General features: G+C 39.3%; 1 protein-coding gene, 1 long non-coding RNA gene and 3 other non-coding genes across 5 annotated transcripts; 2 read left to right on the top strand and 3 right to left on the bottom strand.

Annotated features, from left to right (window-relative positions):
• The first annotated feature begins 972 nt into the window (after positions 1–972).
• LOC134641268 (uncharacterized) lies at positions 973–3,336 on the top strand. The gene is made up of 3 exons (XR_010095518.1): positions 973–1,121; positions 1,939–2,106; positions 2,437–3,336. It is a non-coding gene; the product is annotated as an uncharacterized LOC134641268 (long non-coding RNA).
• Positions 3,337–5,924: 2,588 nt separating this feature from the next.
• LOC134642325 (U1 spliceosomal RNA) lies at positions 5,925–6,088 on the bottom strand. Its single transcript, XR_010096050.1, has one exon. It is a non-coding gene; the product is annotated as a U1 spliceosomal RNA (small nuclear RNA).
• Positions 6,089–7,353: 1,265 nt separating this feature from the next.
• LOC134642212 (U1 spliceosomal RNA) lies at positions 7,354–7,517 on the bottom strand. The gene has a single exon (XR_010095939.1). It is a non-coding gene; the product is annotated as a U1 spliceosomal RNA (small nuclear RNA).
• A 2,965-nt stretch (positions 7,518–10,482) lies between these two features.
• Positions 10,483–10,673, bottom strand: LOC134642159 (U2 spliceosomal RNA). Its single transcript, XR_010095889.1, has one exon. It is a non-coding gene; the product is annotated as a U2 spliceosomal RNA (small nuclear RNA).
• A 3,073-nt stretch (positions 10,674–13,746) lies between these two features.
• On the top strand, positions 13,747–18,926 carry LOC134641505 (V-set and transmembrane domain-containing protein 5). The gene is made up of 4 exons (XM_063493957.1): positions 13,747–14,063; positions 16,347–16,673; positions 17,281–17,424; positions 18,653–18,926. The coding sequence occupies exons 1-4, from the start codon at positions 13,988–13,990 to the stop codon at positions 18,688–18,690; spliced, it is 585 nt and encodes a 194-aa protein (XP_063350027.1). The 5' UTR covers positions 13,747–13,987; the 3' UTR covers positions 18,691–18,926.
• The last annotated feature ends 87 nt before the right edge of the window (positions 18,927–19,013 follow it).

Raw genomic sequence — 19,013 nt, 5'->3', positions numbered from 1 at the left:
TGAGCTGCTCGTCTGTCATAGATCTTTAAATCATTTTCTTTGCTCGGTGGTGGCTACACTTTGGGTAACTGTTATACCCCCTGCCCTCTTCCACTATGGAGGACCACAAGAGCCACGCGCATCGAAATAAAAATTTCTGTGCTTTAATAATGAATTGTAGAATAAATTCTGCAATTGTAAATTCATTTTTGAATTCCAATTTAATAAACTGCATTTCAAAATCCTTTTTCCAATTGCATTTCAAAATCCTTTTTCCAATTGCACTTTAATAAACTGCATTTTAAAATCCTTTTTTCAGTTGCAATTTAATAAACTGCAGTTCAAAATCCTTTTTCCACTTGCAATTTAATAAACTGCAGTTCAAAATCCTTTTTCCACTTGCACTTTAATAAACTGCAGTTCAAAATCCTTTTTCCACCTGCAATTTAATAAACTGCAGTTCAAAATCCTTTTTCCACTTGCAATTTAATAAACTGCAGTTCAAAATCCTTTTTCCACCTGCAATTTAATAAACTGCAGTTCAAAATCCTTTTTCCACTTGCAATTTAATAAACTGCAGTTCAAAATCCCTTTTCCACCTGCAATTTAATAAACTGCAGTTCAAAATCCTTTTTCCACCTGCAATTTAATAAACCGCAGTTAAAAATCCCTTTTCCACCTGCAATTTAATAAACTGCAGTTCAAAATCCTTTTTCCACCTGCAATTTAATAAACCGCAGTTAAAAATCCTTTTTCCACTTGCAATTTAATAAACTGCAGTTCAAAATCCATTTCCCTTTCCTGTTCGCTCCGGGATTAGCTGCTGGATTAGCTGCTGGATTAGCTGCTGGATTAGCTCTTCGATTAACAACTTGCTGGAGGCTATTCAAATTAGCCACACCGTGGGATGTAAGGAGCTCTCTGATTGGTTGGTCAGACACAGGTTGTCTGCCAGCCTGGATTTTTCTAGCTCATAGCTTCTCCCTGCTAAGAAGCTTGTGTGCTTGTACAAAGGCCGTTCAGCCTCGGGATTTACACTCGGCTCGACACGGATATGTGAAGAATGAAGAAACCATGCAGCGAAACGGAGAGCCCAACCTCTGACTGAGTGCCTGTTTTCGCAGTCTGACCACCTGTTGAAGGTAACGTGCTAACATGGCTAACGCTAGCATCACCGCACGTAGCCCCGTTATTTTAAGATCATCTTAGCTAATGAAAGTTTTACGTCGCAGCTGTACGAGCTCGCTGCGTGTTTTGTAAGCTGCTGTGCTCTTCACAAATAAAGCTGGAAGCAGCTCAGACGGTTAGAACCAGCAATGAGCCCTGTTACATTTATACAGTGTTAGAGCAATGGCTGCAACCTACAGCCTTTAAACTAGCGATTCAAATGCTGACAGTAAACTCGTCAGTCCAGATGTTACCACATTACTCTATGGTACTTAGAGTTAAAACAACTGAGACAGGCTGATTAAAATAACAGCTGTCAGTTCTCTCATTCCTTATATCAAGACTGGAGATCACACTACTGATTTCAGTTCATTTAATATGTGAGAGCACAGATTCATTCTCAGCTGGACATAAATGATGATCAAAGGTTGTATATATGATGAAGTCATCAAATCCCAGCCTCTAACACAGTGTGCTGAATCTTAGCTTTGAATGTCCAGTATATTCTAATCAGTGCAATGTAAGCATTCACTGAACCTACAGTATCTACACCTGTGTGGCAAATGTGTGGTAAAGATACAGATAATGAAATTTAATTATTAATACAATATACATCATGAAAAATGAAAGCTGAAATTGATTCAGTTTAGTACTTTTCTCTGTGTGCTCTGTGATTATAAAGGCCTTAAATTCTGTGATATATACTGTAAATGATTTTTACAGAGGTCTTAAAGTAGTTAAATCACTGCTGATAGTCTGGTTGTTTATATTTTCACGTTTTTGTGTCTGTAGGGCTGTTTGATGACGATTTGGACTCCTCTGGGAGATGAGGACACACCCACATCTGTTCCATATTGCAGCCATGGATGGTGTTACAGCTCTGAGGCAGCTTTGGGCCATCAGACGCACACACTGGAAAACCAGCACCTTCATGCAGGAGAGACGGCCTCAGTGATTTAGGTTCATAAGCAAGTTCAAACATTTCTGGCCTCTTATCACTTAGATTTCTTAATCTTAAAAGTGAATGCATTTAAAGCAGGAACTGCACACCTAGCTGTCAAAAGTTTGGCAGCATGAGTATTGTAAAGTTTTGTAGGGTCCTTGTTAAAAATTCCACAAGCACCACACCACATTTGTCATATATAGTTCATTTTGTACAGGACATTTTTGAAATTATAAACTATATATTCTAGTTGTCCACTTGTCAGTAATTTTTGAGTAAATGGATGTCACTGATAAATCAGTGGTGATTCACCTGCAAATGTTTTTAACAAACTTTGTTTTTTGTAGAATTAATCAGCAGCTGTGGAGAGATGCATTTGAATATCTTCTGGTTCCACTTTTCCTAACCTGGAAGCTGAGGATGGCTGATTTCTGACAGGGACACACACCTCAGCACTTATCATGGGTGTTACATCCTCTGTGCCGCGATTCCAGAGAAAACGAGAGAGCAACGACCACTCATTAAGACCAGACAGAAATCTGTCCCTTTCTGGCAGCTGTGAAAACTTCCAATAAGAAAGTTTGCATTATTAGAACAATGCTGGGTCATGTGTGATGTGTCATCATATGAGGATATTACATTTTGACTTAATTCTGCTCAATTAAGTGTTTTGATCGTTGATCCAGTATAGCAGCTTTGTATTGTGCTGCAAGTTAAAACCTATTGTCCTCATGAGCACAGCATCTAACAACTCTCCTTAAAAAAAAACGAATGACTTTAACTGGACACAATGGTTTCCAGAGGGAGATACATTCATCACTCATCCGTGACACTGGAGAAGTCACCTGGATGAGTGATAAAACAATTTCCCATGGAAAATCCAGAGGAACTAAACTTTGTTGTTTCTCTGGGCTCAATTTCAGCTCTAGCAGCATCTCTCAGAAGAAAACATTTTGCCAATAATCAGATAAAAAGATTGTTGAACCAGGTGGTATTCTCTGGAGTTTAAGACCAAAACTGAACTCAGTGAATTGACATTAGACTGGAATTCATAAGATGAATAGAAATACTGCTGAAGCTGAATGATATATATATATGTGTGTGTGTGTGTGTGTGTGTGTGAGTGTGAGTGTGTGTGTGTGTGAGTGAGTGAGTGAGAGAGAGAGATCTTTGTTTTCTCCAATTCACCAGGTCTGTAAAGTTCAGTATGACTGTGGTACATGATACAAAAGAATAAATACAGAAGAATAACAACTTTATGTGAATAACTTTACTCTTCTTAAAAATAACTCATAAAACAAGTAAAAGTACAAATGTGTACAAGTTAGAGACTTCCTCAGTAAGTTTACACTCTTTTGGAGTGATTTTAATGGTGTGTTAAAGAAGAAAGAGATTAGAGGTAAAGTAGAGGATGCAGAGTCCATCATCACTGAGGCCGTCTCTCCTGCATGAAGTCCAGGTGCTGCTTTTCCAGTGTGTGCGTCTGATGGCCCAAAGCTGCCTCAGAGCTGTAACACCATCCATGGCTGCAATATGGAACAGATGTGGGTGTGTCCTCATCTCCCAGAGGAGTCCAAATCGTCATCAAACAGCCGTACAGACACAAAAACGTGAAAATATAAACAACCAGACTATCAGCAGTGATTTAACTACTTTAAGACCGCTGTGAAAATCATTTACAGTATATATCACAGAATTTAAGGCCTTTATAATCACAGAGCATACAGAGAAAAGTACTAAACTGAATCAATTTCAGCTTTCATTTTTCATGATGTATATTGTATTAATAATTAAATTTCATTATCTGTATCTTTACCACACATTTACCACACAGGTGTAGATACTGTAGGTTCAGTGAATGCTTACATTGCACTGATTAGAATATACTGGACATTCAAAGCTAAGATTCAGCGCACTGTGTTAGAGGCTGGGATTTGATGAATTCATCATATATACAACCTTTGATCATCATTTATGTCCAGCTGAGAATGAATCTGTGCACTCACATATTAAATGAACTGAAATCAGTAGTGTGATCTCCAGTCTTGATATAAGGAATGAGAGAACTGACAGCTGTTATTTTAATCAGCCTGTCTCAGTTGTTTTAACTCCAAGTATTACAAAGTAATGTGGTAACATCTGGACTGACGAGTTTACTGTCAGCATTTGAATCGCTAGTTTAAAGGCTGTAGGCTGCAGCCATTGCTCTAACACTGTATAAATGTAACAGGGCTCAGTGCTGGTTCTAACCGTCTGAGCTGCTTCCAGCTTTATTTGTGAAGAGCACAGCAGCTTACAAAACACGTAGCGAGCTCGTACAGCTGCGACGTAAAACTTTCATAAGCTAAGATGATCTTAAAATAATGGGGCTACGTGCGGTGATGCTAGCGTTAGCCACGTTAGCACCTTACCTTCAACAGGTGGTCAGACTGCGTAAACAAGTACTCAGTCAGAGGTTGCGCTCTCCGTTTCGCTGCAGGGTCCCTTCATTCTTCACATTTCCGTGTCGAGCCGAGTGTAAATCCCGAGGCTGAACGGCCTTTGTACAAGCACACACGCTTCTTAGCAGGGCGAAGCTATGAGCTAGAAAAATCCAGGCTGGCAGACAGCCTGTGTCTGACCAACCAATCAGAGAGCTCCTTACATCCCACGGTGTGGCTAATTTGAATAGCCTCCAGCAAGTTGTTAATCGAAGAGCTAATCCAGGAGCTAATCCAGGAGCTAATCCAGCAGCTAATCCAGGAGCTAATCCAGCAGCTAATCCAGGAGCTAATCCAGCAGCTAATCCCGGAGCGAACAGGAAAGGGAAATGGATTTTGAACTGCAGTTTATTAAATTGCAGGTGGAAAAGGGATTTTGAACTGCAGTTTATTAAATTGCAGGTGGAAAAAGGATTTTGAACTGCAGTTTATTAAATTGCAAGTGGAAAAAGGATTTTGAACTGCAGTTTATTAAATTGCAGGTGGAAAAAGGATTTTGAACTGCAGTTTATTAAATTGCAGGTGGAAAAAGGATTTTGAACTGCAGTTTATTAAATTGCAAGTGGAAAAAGGATTTTGAACTGCAGTTTATTAAATTGCAGGTGGAAAAGGGATTTTGAACTGCAGTTTATTAAATTGCAGGTGGAAAAAGGATTTTGAACTGCAGTTTATTAAATTGCAAGTGGAAAAAGGATTTTGAACTGCAGTTTATTAAATTGCAAGTGGAAAAAGGATTTTGAACTGCAGTTTATTAAATTGCAAGTGGAAAAAGGATTTTGAACTGCAGTTTATTAAAGTGCAACTGAAAAAAGGATTTTAAAATGCAGTTTATTAAAGTGCAATTGGAAAAAGGATTTTGAAATGCAATTGGAAAAAGGATTTTGAAATGCAGTTTATTAAATTGGAATTCAAAAATGAATTTACAATTGCAGAATTTATTCTACAATTCATTATTAAAGCACAGAAATTTTTATTTCGATGCGCGTGGCTCTTGTGGTCCTCCATATTCCACAATCTGCATAACACACATGCTGGCTGCTGTGGAACCATTAGAGGAAAGAAAAGGAAAAAAAACAGGCTATCTTTCTGCACATGGACAAAAATGCCTTTCCTAACATGACTGAGATGGACGAGCCGCCCTGGATTAGAAAACAAGCTGCTGTTTGTTAAGTGGATTAACACTCGGGAGGTGACAGTGTGCTCCACAGTGCACAAAGGACTTCAGTGAAAAGACTGTGCAGCACAAAGCTTTCACTAACATCTTCCTCAAATAATAAAACAACGCAGATTTCTGAGCCTTAATAGGCACCAAGATACTGAGTATGTGTTTCCTGTGTTTTCTTTGAACATGTGATCAGGGGAGAGCGCGAACGCAGTCCCCCACTACCAGAAATTATGCAGTCGAGATTCCCACATTTGGGGAATTCGCAGGGGTCAGCACAACCGGAGTGCAATGGCTGAGCCTCGCCCTGGGTGAACCACCTTCTTGATCATGGTATCTCCCCTGCCAGGTAAGTATGAGTTGTTCACCTCACACATGGGGGACTCTTTTACACACAAACCCTGCACACTCACGGTGCTCACAATCTCACAATCAACACAAACACAGCCTACAGGAGGCTGGGACTACACACTATTTATATACACAGGAAGGAGCTTCCAACAGAGTCACATCAGGTTATTTAGTTTAAAATATACGGGGAGTCTTTCCCATCATGCATTGCTGCATCTGCACAACAAAAGCTAACTGAAAGATCACAATTTTTCATCCATTTAACCTCCTTAAATCCACCAACAAACCAACAGGAGGTTCAAGTAACTCCACGTTAACTCAAACTGCAGCTGAAAACTGTTTGATTCACATTTGATGTTTAGAAAAAAGGAAAAAAAAAAAACCGCATAAAGCACACACGTTTTCTGCTAACAGCACAAACACTTCCTGTTCCTTTGTTATGTGCTGCTGAACAGTTCACTCTCCTCCTGCTGCTGCCCCCTACTGTCCTGGAGTAGGAACAACACTGTTTATTGCGCACATATATTCTAAGAGCTTCCTTGTGTGCAAACAACAGCAAAGGAGTAAGATGAGTTTCTGTCATAATCAGACTGAACTGCTACTATATGATCAACATTTCACTGCCTGCAAAGCTCATTTCCAGCCTTACAGAAACATCTGCACAGATTAGAGGATGGTGGCATGTAAGGCTACCAGTGGCATGAAGTAGTATATGAGGGACAAGCCCACAAAGTGTGAATACAAATGGTTTGTTCTAGCTGATTGGGCACCGGGTCACACGTGACAGTTTTTTGTGTACACAGGAAAGAGTGAGGTCAACATAAGTTATGGTCTGAGCTGCTCGTCTGTCATAGATCTTTAAACCATTTTCTTTGCTTGGTGGTGGCTACACTTTGGGTAACTGTTATACCAGCCCTGCCCTCTTCCACAATCTGCATAACACACATGCTGGCTGCTGTGGAACCATTAGAGGAAAGAAAAGGAAAAAAACAGGCTGTCTTTCTGCACATGGACAAAAATGCCTTTCCTAACATGACTGAGATGGACGAGCTGCCCTGGATTAGAAAAGAAGCTGCTGTTTGTTAAGTGGATTAACACTCGGGAGGTGACAGTGTGCTCCACAGTGCACAAAGGACTTCAGTGAAAAGACTGTGCAGCACAAAGCTTTCACTAACATCTTCCTCAAATAATAAAACAACGCAGATTTCTGAGCCTTAATAGGCACCAAGATACTGAGTATGTGTTTCCTGTGTTGTCTTTGAACATGTGATCAGGGGAGAGCGCGAACGCAGTCCCCCACTACCAGAAATTATGCAGTCGAGATTCCCACATTTGGGGAATTCGCAGGGGTCAGCACAACCGGAGTGCAATGGCTGAGCCTCGCCCTGGGTGAACCACCTTCTTGATCATGGTATCTCCCCTGCCAGGTAAGTATGAGTTGTTCACCTCACACATGGGGGACTCTTTCACACACAAACCCTGCACACTCACGGTGCTCACAATCTCACAATCAACACAAACACAGCCTGCAGGAGGCTGGGACTACACACTATTTATATACACAGGAAGGAGCTTCCAACAGAGCCACATCAGGTCATTTAGTTTTAATAAAATACGAGGAGTCTTTCCCATCATGCATTGCTGCATCTGCACAGCAAAAGCTAACTGAAAGATCACTTTTTTTCATCCATTTAACCTCCTTAAATCCACCAACAAACCAACAGGAAGTTCAAGTAACTCCAAGTTAAATCAAACTGCAGCTGAAAACTGTTTGATTCACGTCTGATGTTTAGAAAAAAAGAAAAAACACATAAAGCACACACGTTTTCTGCTAACAGTACAACCACTTCCTGTTCCTTTGTTCTCTGCTGCTGGACTGTTGACTATCCTACTGATGCTGCCCCCTACTGTCCCGGAGCAGGAACACTCACTATAATAATGATTTCAAACTACATTCTGCAGCTTCAGATTCCTCTCAATATTTGACTCTCATTGTTTGACTCAATAGGTCAAACAAAACTATTTGAACCTGTCACTGCTTTTATTGGAGATTCATTCACATCTGTCTGCATTCAATTTCTAATTGCTCTTGGCTGACGCTCGCTCTTGCCATCTGATTACTCAATGCGATTCCATTTTTAGAAGTCTGCAGCCAATCACATGCTTTGGGCATTTCCTTTCTGGGTTGTAAATTTGCCGTACCCTGAATGTTTACCTTGACCAGTGATAACAGTGAGAAAGACAAGATCGACTGACCCATCAGAAAACACAGATTAAGGACGACTCCACCGCATGAGCTCCCTGCAGCTCACAGGGACCAAGAACAAATGCTGCAGCTAGAGTTGAGTTTAGGCCCTTCTGCACATAACAAAGCCTGGACTGCCATGACAGCAGAAGTATGATTCTCCTTCTTAGAGAGGACATCCCAGCCAGTGGAAGAGAAGTATGTGGTACACCTGAACTAACAAATGTCATGCTTGGTGAAATACACAACAGCTGCAGAGAAAAACAAATGGCACCAAATGGTCAAGATGAGATGCTGCTATCAGCCAGATATCTGGAACTACATCGGACATTCCGCAGATCAGCATTCCTGTCCACTTTTGCAGTGACAGGAAACAAGATGATGAGGATGACAAGATGATAGCTGGATCAATATTTCCTACTATTCTCCCTCGTCTCACAGCCGACCCTCAGTAACTGTCCAGATCCAAAATCAAATACAAAACCTATTAGAGGAGAGCTGAAGCCTTTTCTTACTTTAAATGTTAATTCAATGCATGCATTTTGCAAGAATTACACTTCTTACAGCAAAATAGGGCTGCAGCGATTCATCAAGTATTTTGAAAAATTGGATTATAAAAAATCCTCAACAGTCTTTGCTTCGATGCTTCATTTAATGCCCAGCTCTGTAGCCTGCCGATGTGTTGAAGGATGTAAACGCATGCATTTCACCTGCATTTGCGACTAAAAGCACACCTGCAATACAAAGGGATTTAGGAGCAGCGTGTGAATAAAAAGTCTGACAATATTAAGCAAACACAGGTCCCAGTTTTGAAAAGAAACACTGACATCACCACATCAGCAGTGACGTTACGTTGGACACTAAATTATTGTTAATATTAATTAATGTCTACACCATCATAACATCTTGTTTGCAGCAGCATAAAAACTTTGCATCAAAGGCAAACTTCAGACTGCTGATATACTCGCATCGCTGCATTGCAGCCACCACGTTCTCCTTTAAAGGCTTACAGACATAAATTCACTTAAACAAGCAGACGCATTACAAAAACTCAAAGCCTTCTAAGAAGACAGTAAAGATTCATTTTTTTTTATATCTTATTTTAGATTGCATATTTATCTTACTTTATTTGGCTTTGACTTTACTTGAGCGCATTTATATATTTGGCATTTAAGAAAATATTTTCTTTAAAAAAAATTACAATTTCAGATGTCACGTAAATACAAAAGGTTTTGGGGTCTTTTTGGACAAATGAAACAACTGATGGGTGAAAAAAACATCAATAGATCAATCTATTACCAAAATAACCCATAGATGCAGCTGATATAGTCATAGTCAAATTTACCAAGGAATGAGCCAACTTTAAGAGTAAAGCGCTTCGGATAATAAACATATACATAAAGACCAAACCCACAGCCCACAGAGAGCTGCTGGGTAACACAGCCACTTATTTCATGAACAACAGAACAGTTTTCATACCAAGAGATTGTCATACGTCACTGGACACAGGCAGACATGTTTAACATTTTCTCTCTCAGACACATTCAGTGAAATACATAAAGACGACCCAGGTTCTGCTTGAGAAAATAATAAAGGGATAAGAAGCAGACTGGATCACTATAAATAAGACATTTAGTCTCAATGGAACTAGCTGTATAAATGAAGGTTAAATAAAATACAAATATTTACTGCAAGCAAAATAAAAATATCCACCAGCACTACACCTTTTTCTTCTCTAATCAGAATCAGAATCCTTTAATAATCCTTAAGGAAATTGTGTAGGTTACAGTTGCTCCAAGAGGATAACAGTAACAGACTGAACTAATTAAATAATATATTACAAAGCCTACAAAATATGAGAAATAGCTCTAAATCACAAGCTGCTTTCTGTTTCTGCTGAAATAAATGTGCCAATATATAGAAAGGGATATTGGAAAATGATCAATAGAAGACTTAAAGACAATAACTGTAGATGGAAGAGTGCGTGTGTGTGTGCTGCTTTGTTTGCAGCAACTATGTGTTTGCATTGTTGTTGTGTTTCAATTTATTATGTGCTAATATTCCAGGTTAACAGCCACAAGAAACCGTGAGGGGTCTCAGTTACACTGGTACTGCATCCAACTGACTAAACTCCATCTGTTTTTCCACATGTTTAGGGGGGTGCACCGTTCCTGGAGATACTGCAATACCAGGTCGATGCGTGGAGTGGACGGAGCAAGCCCCTATTCCATCTCCCTGTTCCAAAAATCAATTTAATATATGGTCCCCGGGTAGGGGACGTATCAGATATTAAACTGATAAGAACAGATACTACACTTGATCTTAGCCAAAAGGCCGAGAAGCGATACCGGGAATAGGTCGGAGCAGACGGAGTCACTCCCCGCACCGTCTCCCTCACTCACGGTGCGGAAAAAAAACTGCTTTTTATTTCAAGACATAAAACGGTAGCCATAAGGTCATCAGATTAGGTATAACCGGTGTTATGTTGAAGCCCGTTATTAAAGTCTACTAACGTTCGCAATAAATAATATCTTGCCTTCCGGTACACGTGGTACGCGTCACTCCAATTGGCAACGAAAGCGCAAAAACAAGAAATAAACTGCATTTTTAAGTACATTAACGCCGAAACTTAGACCCAAAACGCCAAGTGAGTGTTATCTTGACTTAATAAAACGGAACAAGCCCAACTGCTTATGTAAATTAATGTTTTAATGTTTCAAGTTAGAATGCACGGCGCTTCACTAGTGGCCTCTGGTGGCGCGGAGGGCTAATTGCACTCTTCACGCCCCAAATCAAACACCCAGCAAAGAAATTTGGAGGGAGGTTAAAGCAGCAGGTGAGGGCGAATCGGTCTGACTACAGATAAAAGGTAAACAACGGTCACTTTTTTTACGTGTCCAGTTTGTAAAATAAGGCAGAGTGAATTAACAAATAACATGACGCACAGACCCTCCATAAAAGTGCCCACAGATTTAACAAAAACACATGTTAAGGTTAAATTAACTTTAACTCAACTCCTCCACTCTCACACAGCTGTGTCAAATTAAACTGACAACTTATAAAAGCGTCCACTCAGTTCGTGACTGCTACAAAGCACGTGAGCGCGGGCACCGTGGGACATGTGGAAGTGACATGGAGAAGTCGCTGTGAAAGCTGATTAGGGGACGGGGGAAAAAAATAATAATAAGTAAATATGCCTTTAGCGCACTTGGAGCAATCTCATGTGGGGACACGTATTAATTTACCAAAAATGCAAAAATTAGAAGAAGTTGTATTAAAAACTCAGAACAGCTTAATTTAGGCACGCTAGCTGGCCATTTTAGCTAATCCCGACATTCGTGCTGCGTCACACAGAAATTGGTCAAAGACAAGAAATACACGACCGAAATTTAGCGCTTGGTAACTTTTATCAGAACATAACAGCAAAGTCGGATTAGATAAACGAAATCCCACTTAGTAAAAATGAACTTACCAGAAGTCACCTTCAGGAATTCAACGGCTTCTCATGTGCAAAAGCGCGAGCACGTGAAGTTCGAACATGCGCAGAGGTCGTGAGCTTGGACACCAGTAACCGGAACTTTTTGTTTTTAATGAATAAATCAATTAACGGACATGCGAAAATACAAAAATAAATTCTAGACACAGAAAATAATAAAAAAAAATAAAATGAAAAAATAAGTAATGATCGTCTTTGCCACGGAAATAAAAAGGGTCACACTTAGAAAAATTGAGTAAAGAAAGACTCCTACAGCTGGAGGTTACACTCCTTCAACCATCAGTTTACGAATGGTTTAATTTTAACACGTATGAAGTTATGTATATTAAATTTATTTCACAATAAAACAAAGTCATGCTCTAAATTTGATTAGTCATGTGTTCTTTAATTTTAACATTATAGTTTTTTGTATGTTATGCACGGCTCTTATTTTACAGTCAGTATTATTTTTATTTTATTATAGTGTTACTGTTGTTGCTAGAGGTACTGTTATTATAATTATCAGTAACATTAGTTGTTGTAGTATTAGTATTATTATTAACAAACTATATCATATCTGATTTGATCTTTTTATTTTAAGTCAGACTTCTTGTTTTGTAGTGAGCTGCAAATATTGTTCGAGGCAGACTGCAGTAATTCACAAAAACAAATACATTATTCCCACACAATACACAGTCACTCACATCCAAGTCAGACCTTATTATATCTCATTTAGGATTTTGAAGCTTATTTCTTTAACTTCATTCTTCTCTAACCATAAATCTACCAAGTGTTCTGGCTTTTATGGTAATGGTAATGGAATTCTTCACAGAGCACCTCATGCTTTAACAAATGCCATCCATTTAACTGAGCTACAACCAAATGCCTTTGACTCTCTGTTCATCCATGTACAAATACTCTGAGTGCTTTTTGTTTGTTATTCTATGATGTAACATGTTTGATGCCAGTGCTTTCTTTGTTACTTATGTGTTACGTCACATTTTGTAACAATGGGTATTTGGGTATTTAGTTTATCTTTAATCATACTGTACATTTTATTTTTATTTATTTTTATTGATTCTTAACTAGGGAATGGAGGAGTCTTTTATTTTATTGCAGTGTTGCAATTGAGTAATGCATGGGCTTTACTTGTAAATTGGTTTGCAAGTAGTTTTTATAAATCATTATAATTTATATATAAATATCCGCAATATAATTATATTATCACTAAAATTATACATGTTTATGTGGCCACACTGTATTTTATTTCATACTTTTGAAATATTATTCTTGGATTAATGTAATTTATTCTCGACCTTGGAGCCAAATGTTTGTTTTATTTTATTTTATTTTATTTTGATGTTGTAACTCAGTCTTGTATGGGTTTAAATTGGTATCCAACTTGTTCTTTTGTTTTGTTTTTAATATTCCTTTCATTTATATATGTTGGATTTTTATTGTGTGCTTTGGTGCAGCCTTGTCTAACACTGGTCTTGGTAAGCGCATAAATTCATTAAAAAAAAAAAACACCCTTAGAGTCTAAAATGATTATAAAGTAACAGCGAGAAATAAGACCTGGGTTACCTACAGACAGTCAGCTTTAATATGCCTCCTAAAGGGAAGTTTCATTTGACTGTCACTGTGTGTCTGTTTTTAGGTGCATACATGTGACTACAGTACTTCCTGTTTGACATGTTTTACCAGGTGTGTCGCTACTTGATTCCACCTGTCCCACTTTCATTTTGTGACAGTGTGTCTGCAGATAGACATGTAAGTGGTTGTAATAGGTAAATTAGAATATACTGCTCAACGGCTTTCAGCCTTCAGTTGTGTGTGTGTGAGAGAGCGCTGCCACACAAGGACTGCATGTTTGCTCAGTAATCTCCGGCTCAACCTGTCTGATAGGTGTGGGCTGGCTGGCAGTGACTTGCGCAGGTATGAAGTCAAATCCAACACAGTCTTGAGAGAGAGGAGGGAAGCTTTTGCATTCCTGACAGACACTCTTACTTTTTACAAAAAAGCAGAAGGAAAGCAATAGAAGAACAACTCTCATAAACTCCAGGAAGACAAACAGAAGAAGAAGAAACCGTGGGAAAAGGTGAAAGACGAGGAGAATGCTACAAAATGTAAAATAACCCAAGGAAGCTTCTTCTGCAGCAGTTCGACAGATGGGTCTGGAATCCTAATGTGGCATTTCAGGCTCTGGGAAATACAAGATGTTGCTGTTTTTCTCAGCATCATGTTATATATGTGCCACCTAGGTAAGCTCAACACATTCCTAATTCTGCTGCTTTATCTTTGTGGTACGACCTACCTATGTTTGTTTAACACTTGAAATGTTGGATGAAGTTTCGGTCCTGTCAGTAGAAAGTAAATATGGGCGATCATGGCAGAAGTGGGAAGTAAAAGGTCAATATTCCCTAATATTATCTAAGCAGAGCACAGGCATGTAGCCATGAAACCGTGCTGAAACATGATAGGGATTTTATTACGTAACGTCTGATCCGTGTCTATTGTTGAGGTCCCGAGGGGGTCAAGCCCCTGCTCTATAACACGATGAGCCCACTCTCTCTTTCTCTGGCTGTATCGTGTTTGCAACCATGTGACAGTCAGAAAGCTGAAGATTGCAAAGTACCTTATCTGAACTATAAAAATGCAACCACTCAAGGCTTCAGAACCTATAAAGCTGTGTTCTACCGACATAACGATCCCAGAAATAACATCCGAGTGCCCAGAAGTGTTGTTTCAAAAAAAATCTGAATCTAAACCAAATCTCAGAGAACACAAAACAAAAGTACCAAAATTAAAAGAAAACCAGGGTGCAGGAAACAGTCAAAAGAAGACACATTAGAGCTGCTTTAAAAAGTATTTATCTGATTTCTTAACAGAAAAATAAGGAAAGAGTCAGTCGAGGTTTATTGGTAAAAGGTTTTTAGGGGGAAAGAAGCTCAGACAAAAAAAAAAACTCCCATACTGACTTGCTTCTCAGTCAGCGCTAGTATTTTTCATTTTAAATTCTTTACCTGTGCTTCATTAAACAAACACACCACCAGCAGAACCAGATCTCTCCCTGACACGCATGTGAAAATATGCATTAAAGCTTGGCCTAAACACACTGCCTCTTATATTCATTCTGATACCTCCCAGCTAGTTTGACTAGTTTTAATCCTCTGGGAAGAAGAGGATGGGGGTGGGGGATCAGACAGAGCAGAGGCAGAACAGGAGACATGCCACAGTGTTTGTCAGGAACAGCAGCTAACTGTGTCATGGTGGAATGATTCCTTTTTATGGCGCTTGATTGTGTCACACACCAGCATGTTTCTACTCTAATTGCTATCACTGTGACTCAGGTCACTCAGGTATCTGAGTCACTCCCCCACCGTATCCCCTCAGAATCAACAGATTTTTCTTTAAAATAACTTCCGTATATCTAATGATAAAAATGTTATCCTCATAGTTTGAATATTTTTTGAGTTACAGTCCGTTGAAATACAAAGGTTGGAACATTGTAATCTAAAGCCACGATCTTGCTTTTGTTTCTTTTTCATAACCACCTTAACATAAGATATCGTGAGATATGTCTTACTTTCAATAGCAGAGCCACATTAATTCAATGCTAAAGCTAAAGAGTAACAGAAATAAACTGTCATGCTCTTGCAGTTTTGAGCTGTACTCTAGTGTTTTCTATGAATTCTGCTTCTTGTTTTGAGGTCACTGTCCTTCTAGTAACTCTGACTTTAGATTTTGTGAAGTAAAATTATTGGGCTCTGGTTCAGTTGTCATGTTAGTGTTCGCTCCTCCAGCTGAGTCGTCTGTTTCTATGATCCTGTTTATTCTGAGTACTGTTGTATGTGTGTTTATTTCTTGTTTTACTTTGATAGACACTTTTCTCATGTGTCTTGTTTCAACTTCTTACTTCCTGTCTGTGTTGACTTTCTAATCCCCAGGTATTCCCCAGTATGTAGTCCTGTCTCAGCCAAGTAAAGGCTCATTATCATTTGAATCTGCCTACGTGCCCTATGCTTGGGTCCTCTCTCCACCATGTTATGACACATGTATTGGTGTCCTGGATGTTTGATCTGTTTTCTGATCATTAATTTGAGAAAAGTTTAAAAAATGCATTTTGGGTAAACTTTTAAAGGTCATATCACCTTGCAGGATAGGTGGCTGGATAAAACAAGTTATAGCACAGGAAAGGTCTCCCTTTACATGTATTTTGATACCAGGGAAGAATATGTTGTAATTTAACCATATGTTAACACCTGTGAACGCAGCTTATGGCTGTTGAAGGAAGAAACAACACTAGTGTTCACATGTCCTGTATAATAGTTTGGAAGTACCACTTTACTCAAACAACTTTAGGACTTCAGGAGAAATCCTAGAAGAGTCTGGATCACTGAGGCTCTTTTTGCAATTTGCTGCTGTGTTAATTTTCTTCTGATGCAAAGCAGAATTTCCCTTTGACTTATTTACATTCAGCTGATTTTAGAATAACCCAGAGAATACAGACTAATGTATGCATGTATGTTCATGTGTTTGTTTAGCTGGAGCCATCTCCATATACTCTCCTAAGAGGAGCCTGATCCGCTCAGTGCAGGACGATGTGATCTTCTCAGTGAATTTCACCTGTAGCGGGATCCCGAACATACAATGGACTTTTATGTCAGGATTGGTGAGCCGGACGATAGGGGCCTGGCAGCCGCGGGGGTACACCAACATAACGGAGGACTACAGCAGCCGGGTGCAGGCCTATGACAACGGTTCGATGTGCCTGTCAGACCTGCGGCTGCAGGATGGTGGATTTTACGTGGTCACCATCACAGAATCAACCGGGAGCAGCAAGGATTTTGGTTTCGTCCTAAAAGTAAATGGTGAGAGTCTTCACATTAAAAAAAACAAAACAAAACAGAAAACTAACACACAACGAGGGGAAAAGGGCATGAAAGAAAGAAACAGTCCTGTCAGAACAGCTCAGTTTTTAAAGCTTAAGGTAATTAACAGCACTTCTGTCATACCTGTACAAAGAATTTCTTCACAGAATTTAAAAAAGCAGCACCAATCGTGATTAGAGCATGAACAAAAGCCCTGGGCTTCAGTTTGGCGTAGTCTGACTGGCATTGTGGTAACAGTTGTTTGGATTTAAAGACGACAAACGCCCTGCCCAGATTTCCCAAACATGGCGTCTGTGGTTATTAGAGGCAGGCTCAGAACTGTTTTCCACACCAGACAGAGTAACTCTAAAGCAAATAAACTATGAAAATGAAGAAGAATGTGAAGAATGAAGAATGGCACATGTGCTGTGATAATTTTAGGGAGGAATGAATGCAGGAAGGAAGAACATATGGATTGACCAAAGAGGGGAAGTCTTTTTTTTAACAAGTGAACATGATGAAAAATTATCTTTAATAAACATATCAGCCCTATTTGCAGTTGAGTTTGCAGTAAATAAGATGTGGCTCCTGTGTTTCTGTCCTACAGAGGTTCTGTATGAGGACCTTCAGTACCTTACTGTCTCTTTTTTGGCCCTGGCCTGCTTGGCCGGCCTTCTTATGCTCGCCATGTGGCTCCTGGACAAGGCCTACAAGAAAATAATGGCATGCAAGCGCAGGAGAGAGATGCCAGGTAAAGCCACGTGTAAACAGCAGAATCCATTTCAGTGAATATCCTCTTATGGTGTCAATCATTGTGCATTCAGCTGATGCCAGAAAAACAGGTTTGCAACTTGGAAATTTCTTGTGAATACCCATTCAGAAAATTTTGGATTGCTGGCATTGCTCAAACATATTCTTCCCTGATTTCTTGTATGGATACATGCTGAAAACGTTCATAACCAAAACAGGTCACTCTACATGGAGGACAACTATGTAACCAAAACAAATAAATATAAAAAAAATAAAATAAAAATGTGTGTCTGTTTCTCCTACAAATATCCATAGTGTTTTACAGAATTTCTTACATTTTTGTGGCAATGATAATGGAAACACTACAGGACATGTTTATACACATTCATACAATACTTTGTCTGCACTAAACAGGCATAGTCTGAACTACATGCAGTTTAACAGGTAGTCCATGGCAGACCTGCTGCTTTCAGGGATTTTAGGGCATATTTGCAGGCCACTTTCCCCAAAACTCTCCCTGGTGCTGAGGATGAACAGTTGGTGCAGTTTTAGTCATAAAGCTCGGTCATGCAGAAGTTTGGGGCAGAAATTTTGAATACAGAAAGAGTGCCATCAGATTCTGATCCCTCATGCTATACCATCTGGAAACTTACAGCAGCTTAATTTTTCAGCATGACAATGATTCCAAACACACTGCTAGCACAGTAAATGCACACCTGGATAGAAAAACACACAGTGGAACACCATCAGTCATGGACTGGCCGCCTCAGAGTCCTGACGCACTATTATTGAAGCAGTGTGGGATCATCTTCAGAGAGAACAGAACACAACGCAGCCAAATCCAAAGAATAGCCAGGAGAACTATTTCTGAAGACTACTACTAAATAAGTTACAAACTGGTTTCATATAGGAGGCAAATAAAACCTCATACAGTGTCTGAAGTGTGGCTGCTTTTTTAGGTAATGGGTGAAATAATAAAGAAGAACAATTTTCCGCATAAACACGTTTGTGAGCGTGTTGTTTTATCTAACGTTAAAATGTGTTTTTCTTACCACTGCATGATTGTGTGGAGAATAAATATAGGCTGAAGGGTGTGATGCTTGACTATGGTTTGACTCTATCTATTATTGTATCAAAGTAAGGGCGTGTTTGAGTACAAAGGTCTGTGAAGACCTATTATAACTTTGTCTTAATGATGTATTGACACTTTAATCCTTTTTTTTTTGCAGAAAACGATGTGACTGAGCTGCAGATAATGAACATCTGAGTGATGACTCACCTGAAATGGCCAATCAAAGCTGTCAGTGATACAACATGAGGACATACTTTTGAAGGTGGAATGATTTGTACATCAAACTGTCCTCTTTATATAACCTAGTTACTTACAGCTCAAAGCATGACCAGTCAGTTATGAACACCTGCACTGTGTTGATATTTTGTACTGATGTTGATATTTACAGATGACTGTCACTGAATGAGTGAATGTGAACATACCACCGATGATACAGGAACACAATAAATCTTGTATTTATTCTCTAAGCAAAGAAACTGTGTGACTTTATTTTACTCATGACCAAGGGTTAAACTGGG

The sequence above is a fragment of the Pelmatolapia mariae genome, linkage group LG14 (assembly GCF_036321145.2).
Source record: "Pelmatolapia mariae isolate MD_Pm_ZW linkage group LG14, Pm_UMD_F_2, whole genome shotgun sequence".
NCBI classification, from domain to species: domain Eukaryota; kingdom Metazoa; phylum Chordata; class Actinopteri; order Cichliformes; family Cichlidae; genus Pelmatolapia; species Pelmatolapia mariae.
Note: the sequence above shows the minus strand (reverse complement) of the source record. Positions and strands in the feature narration are given on the sequence as shown.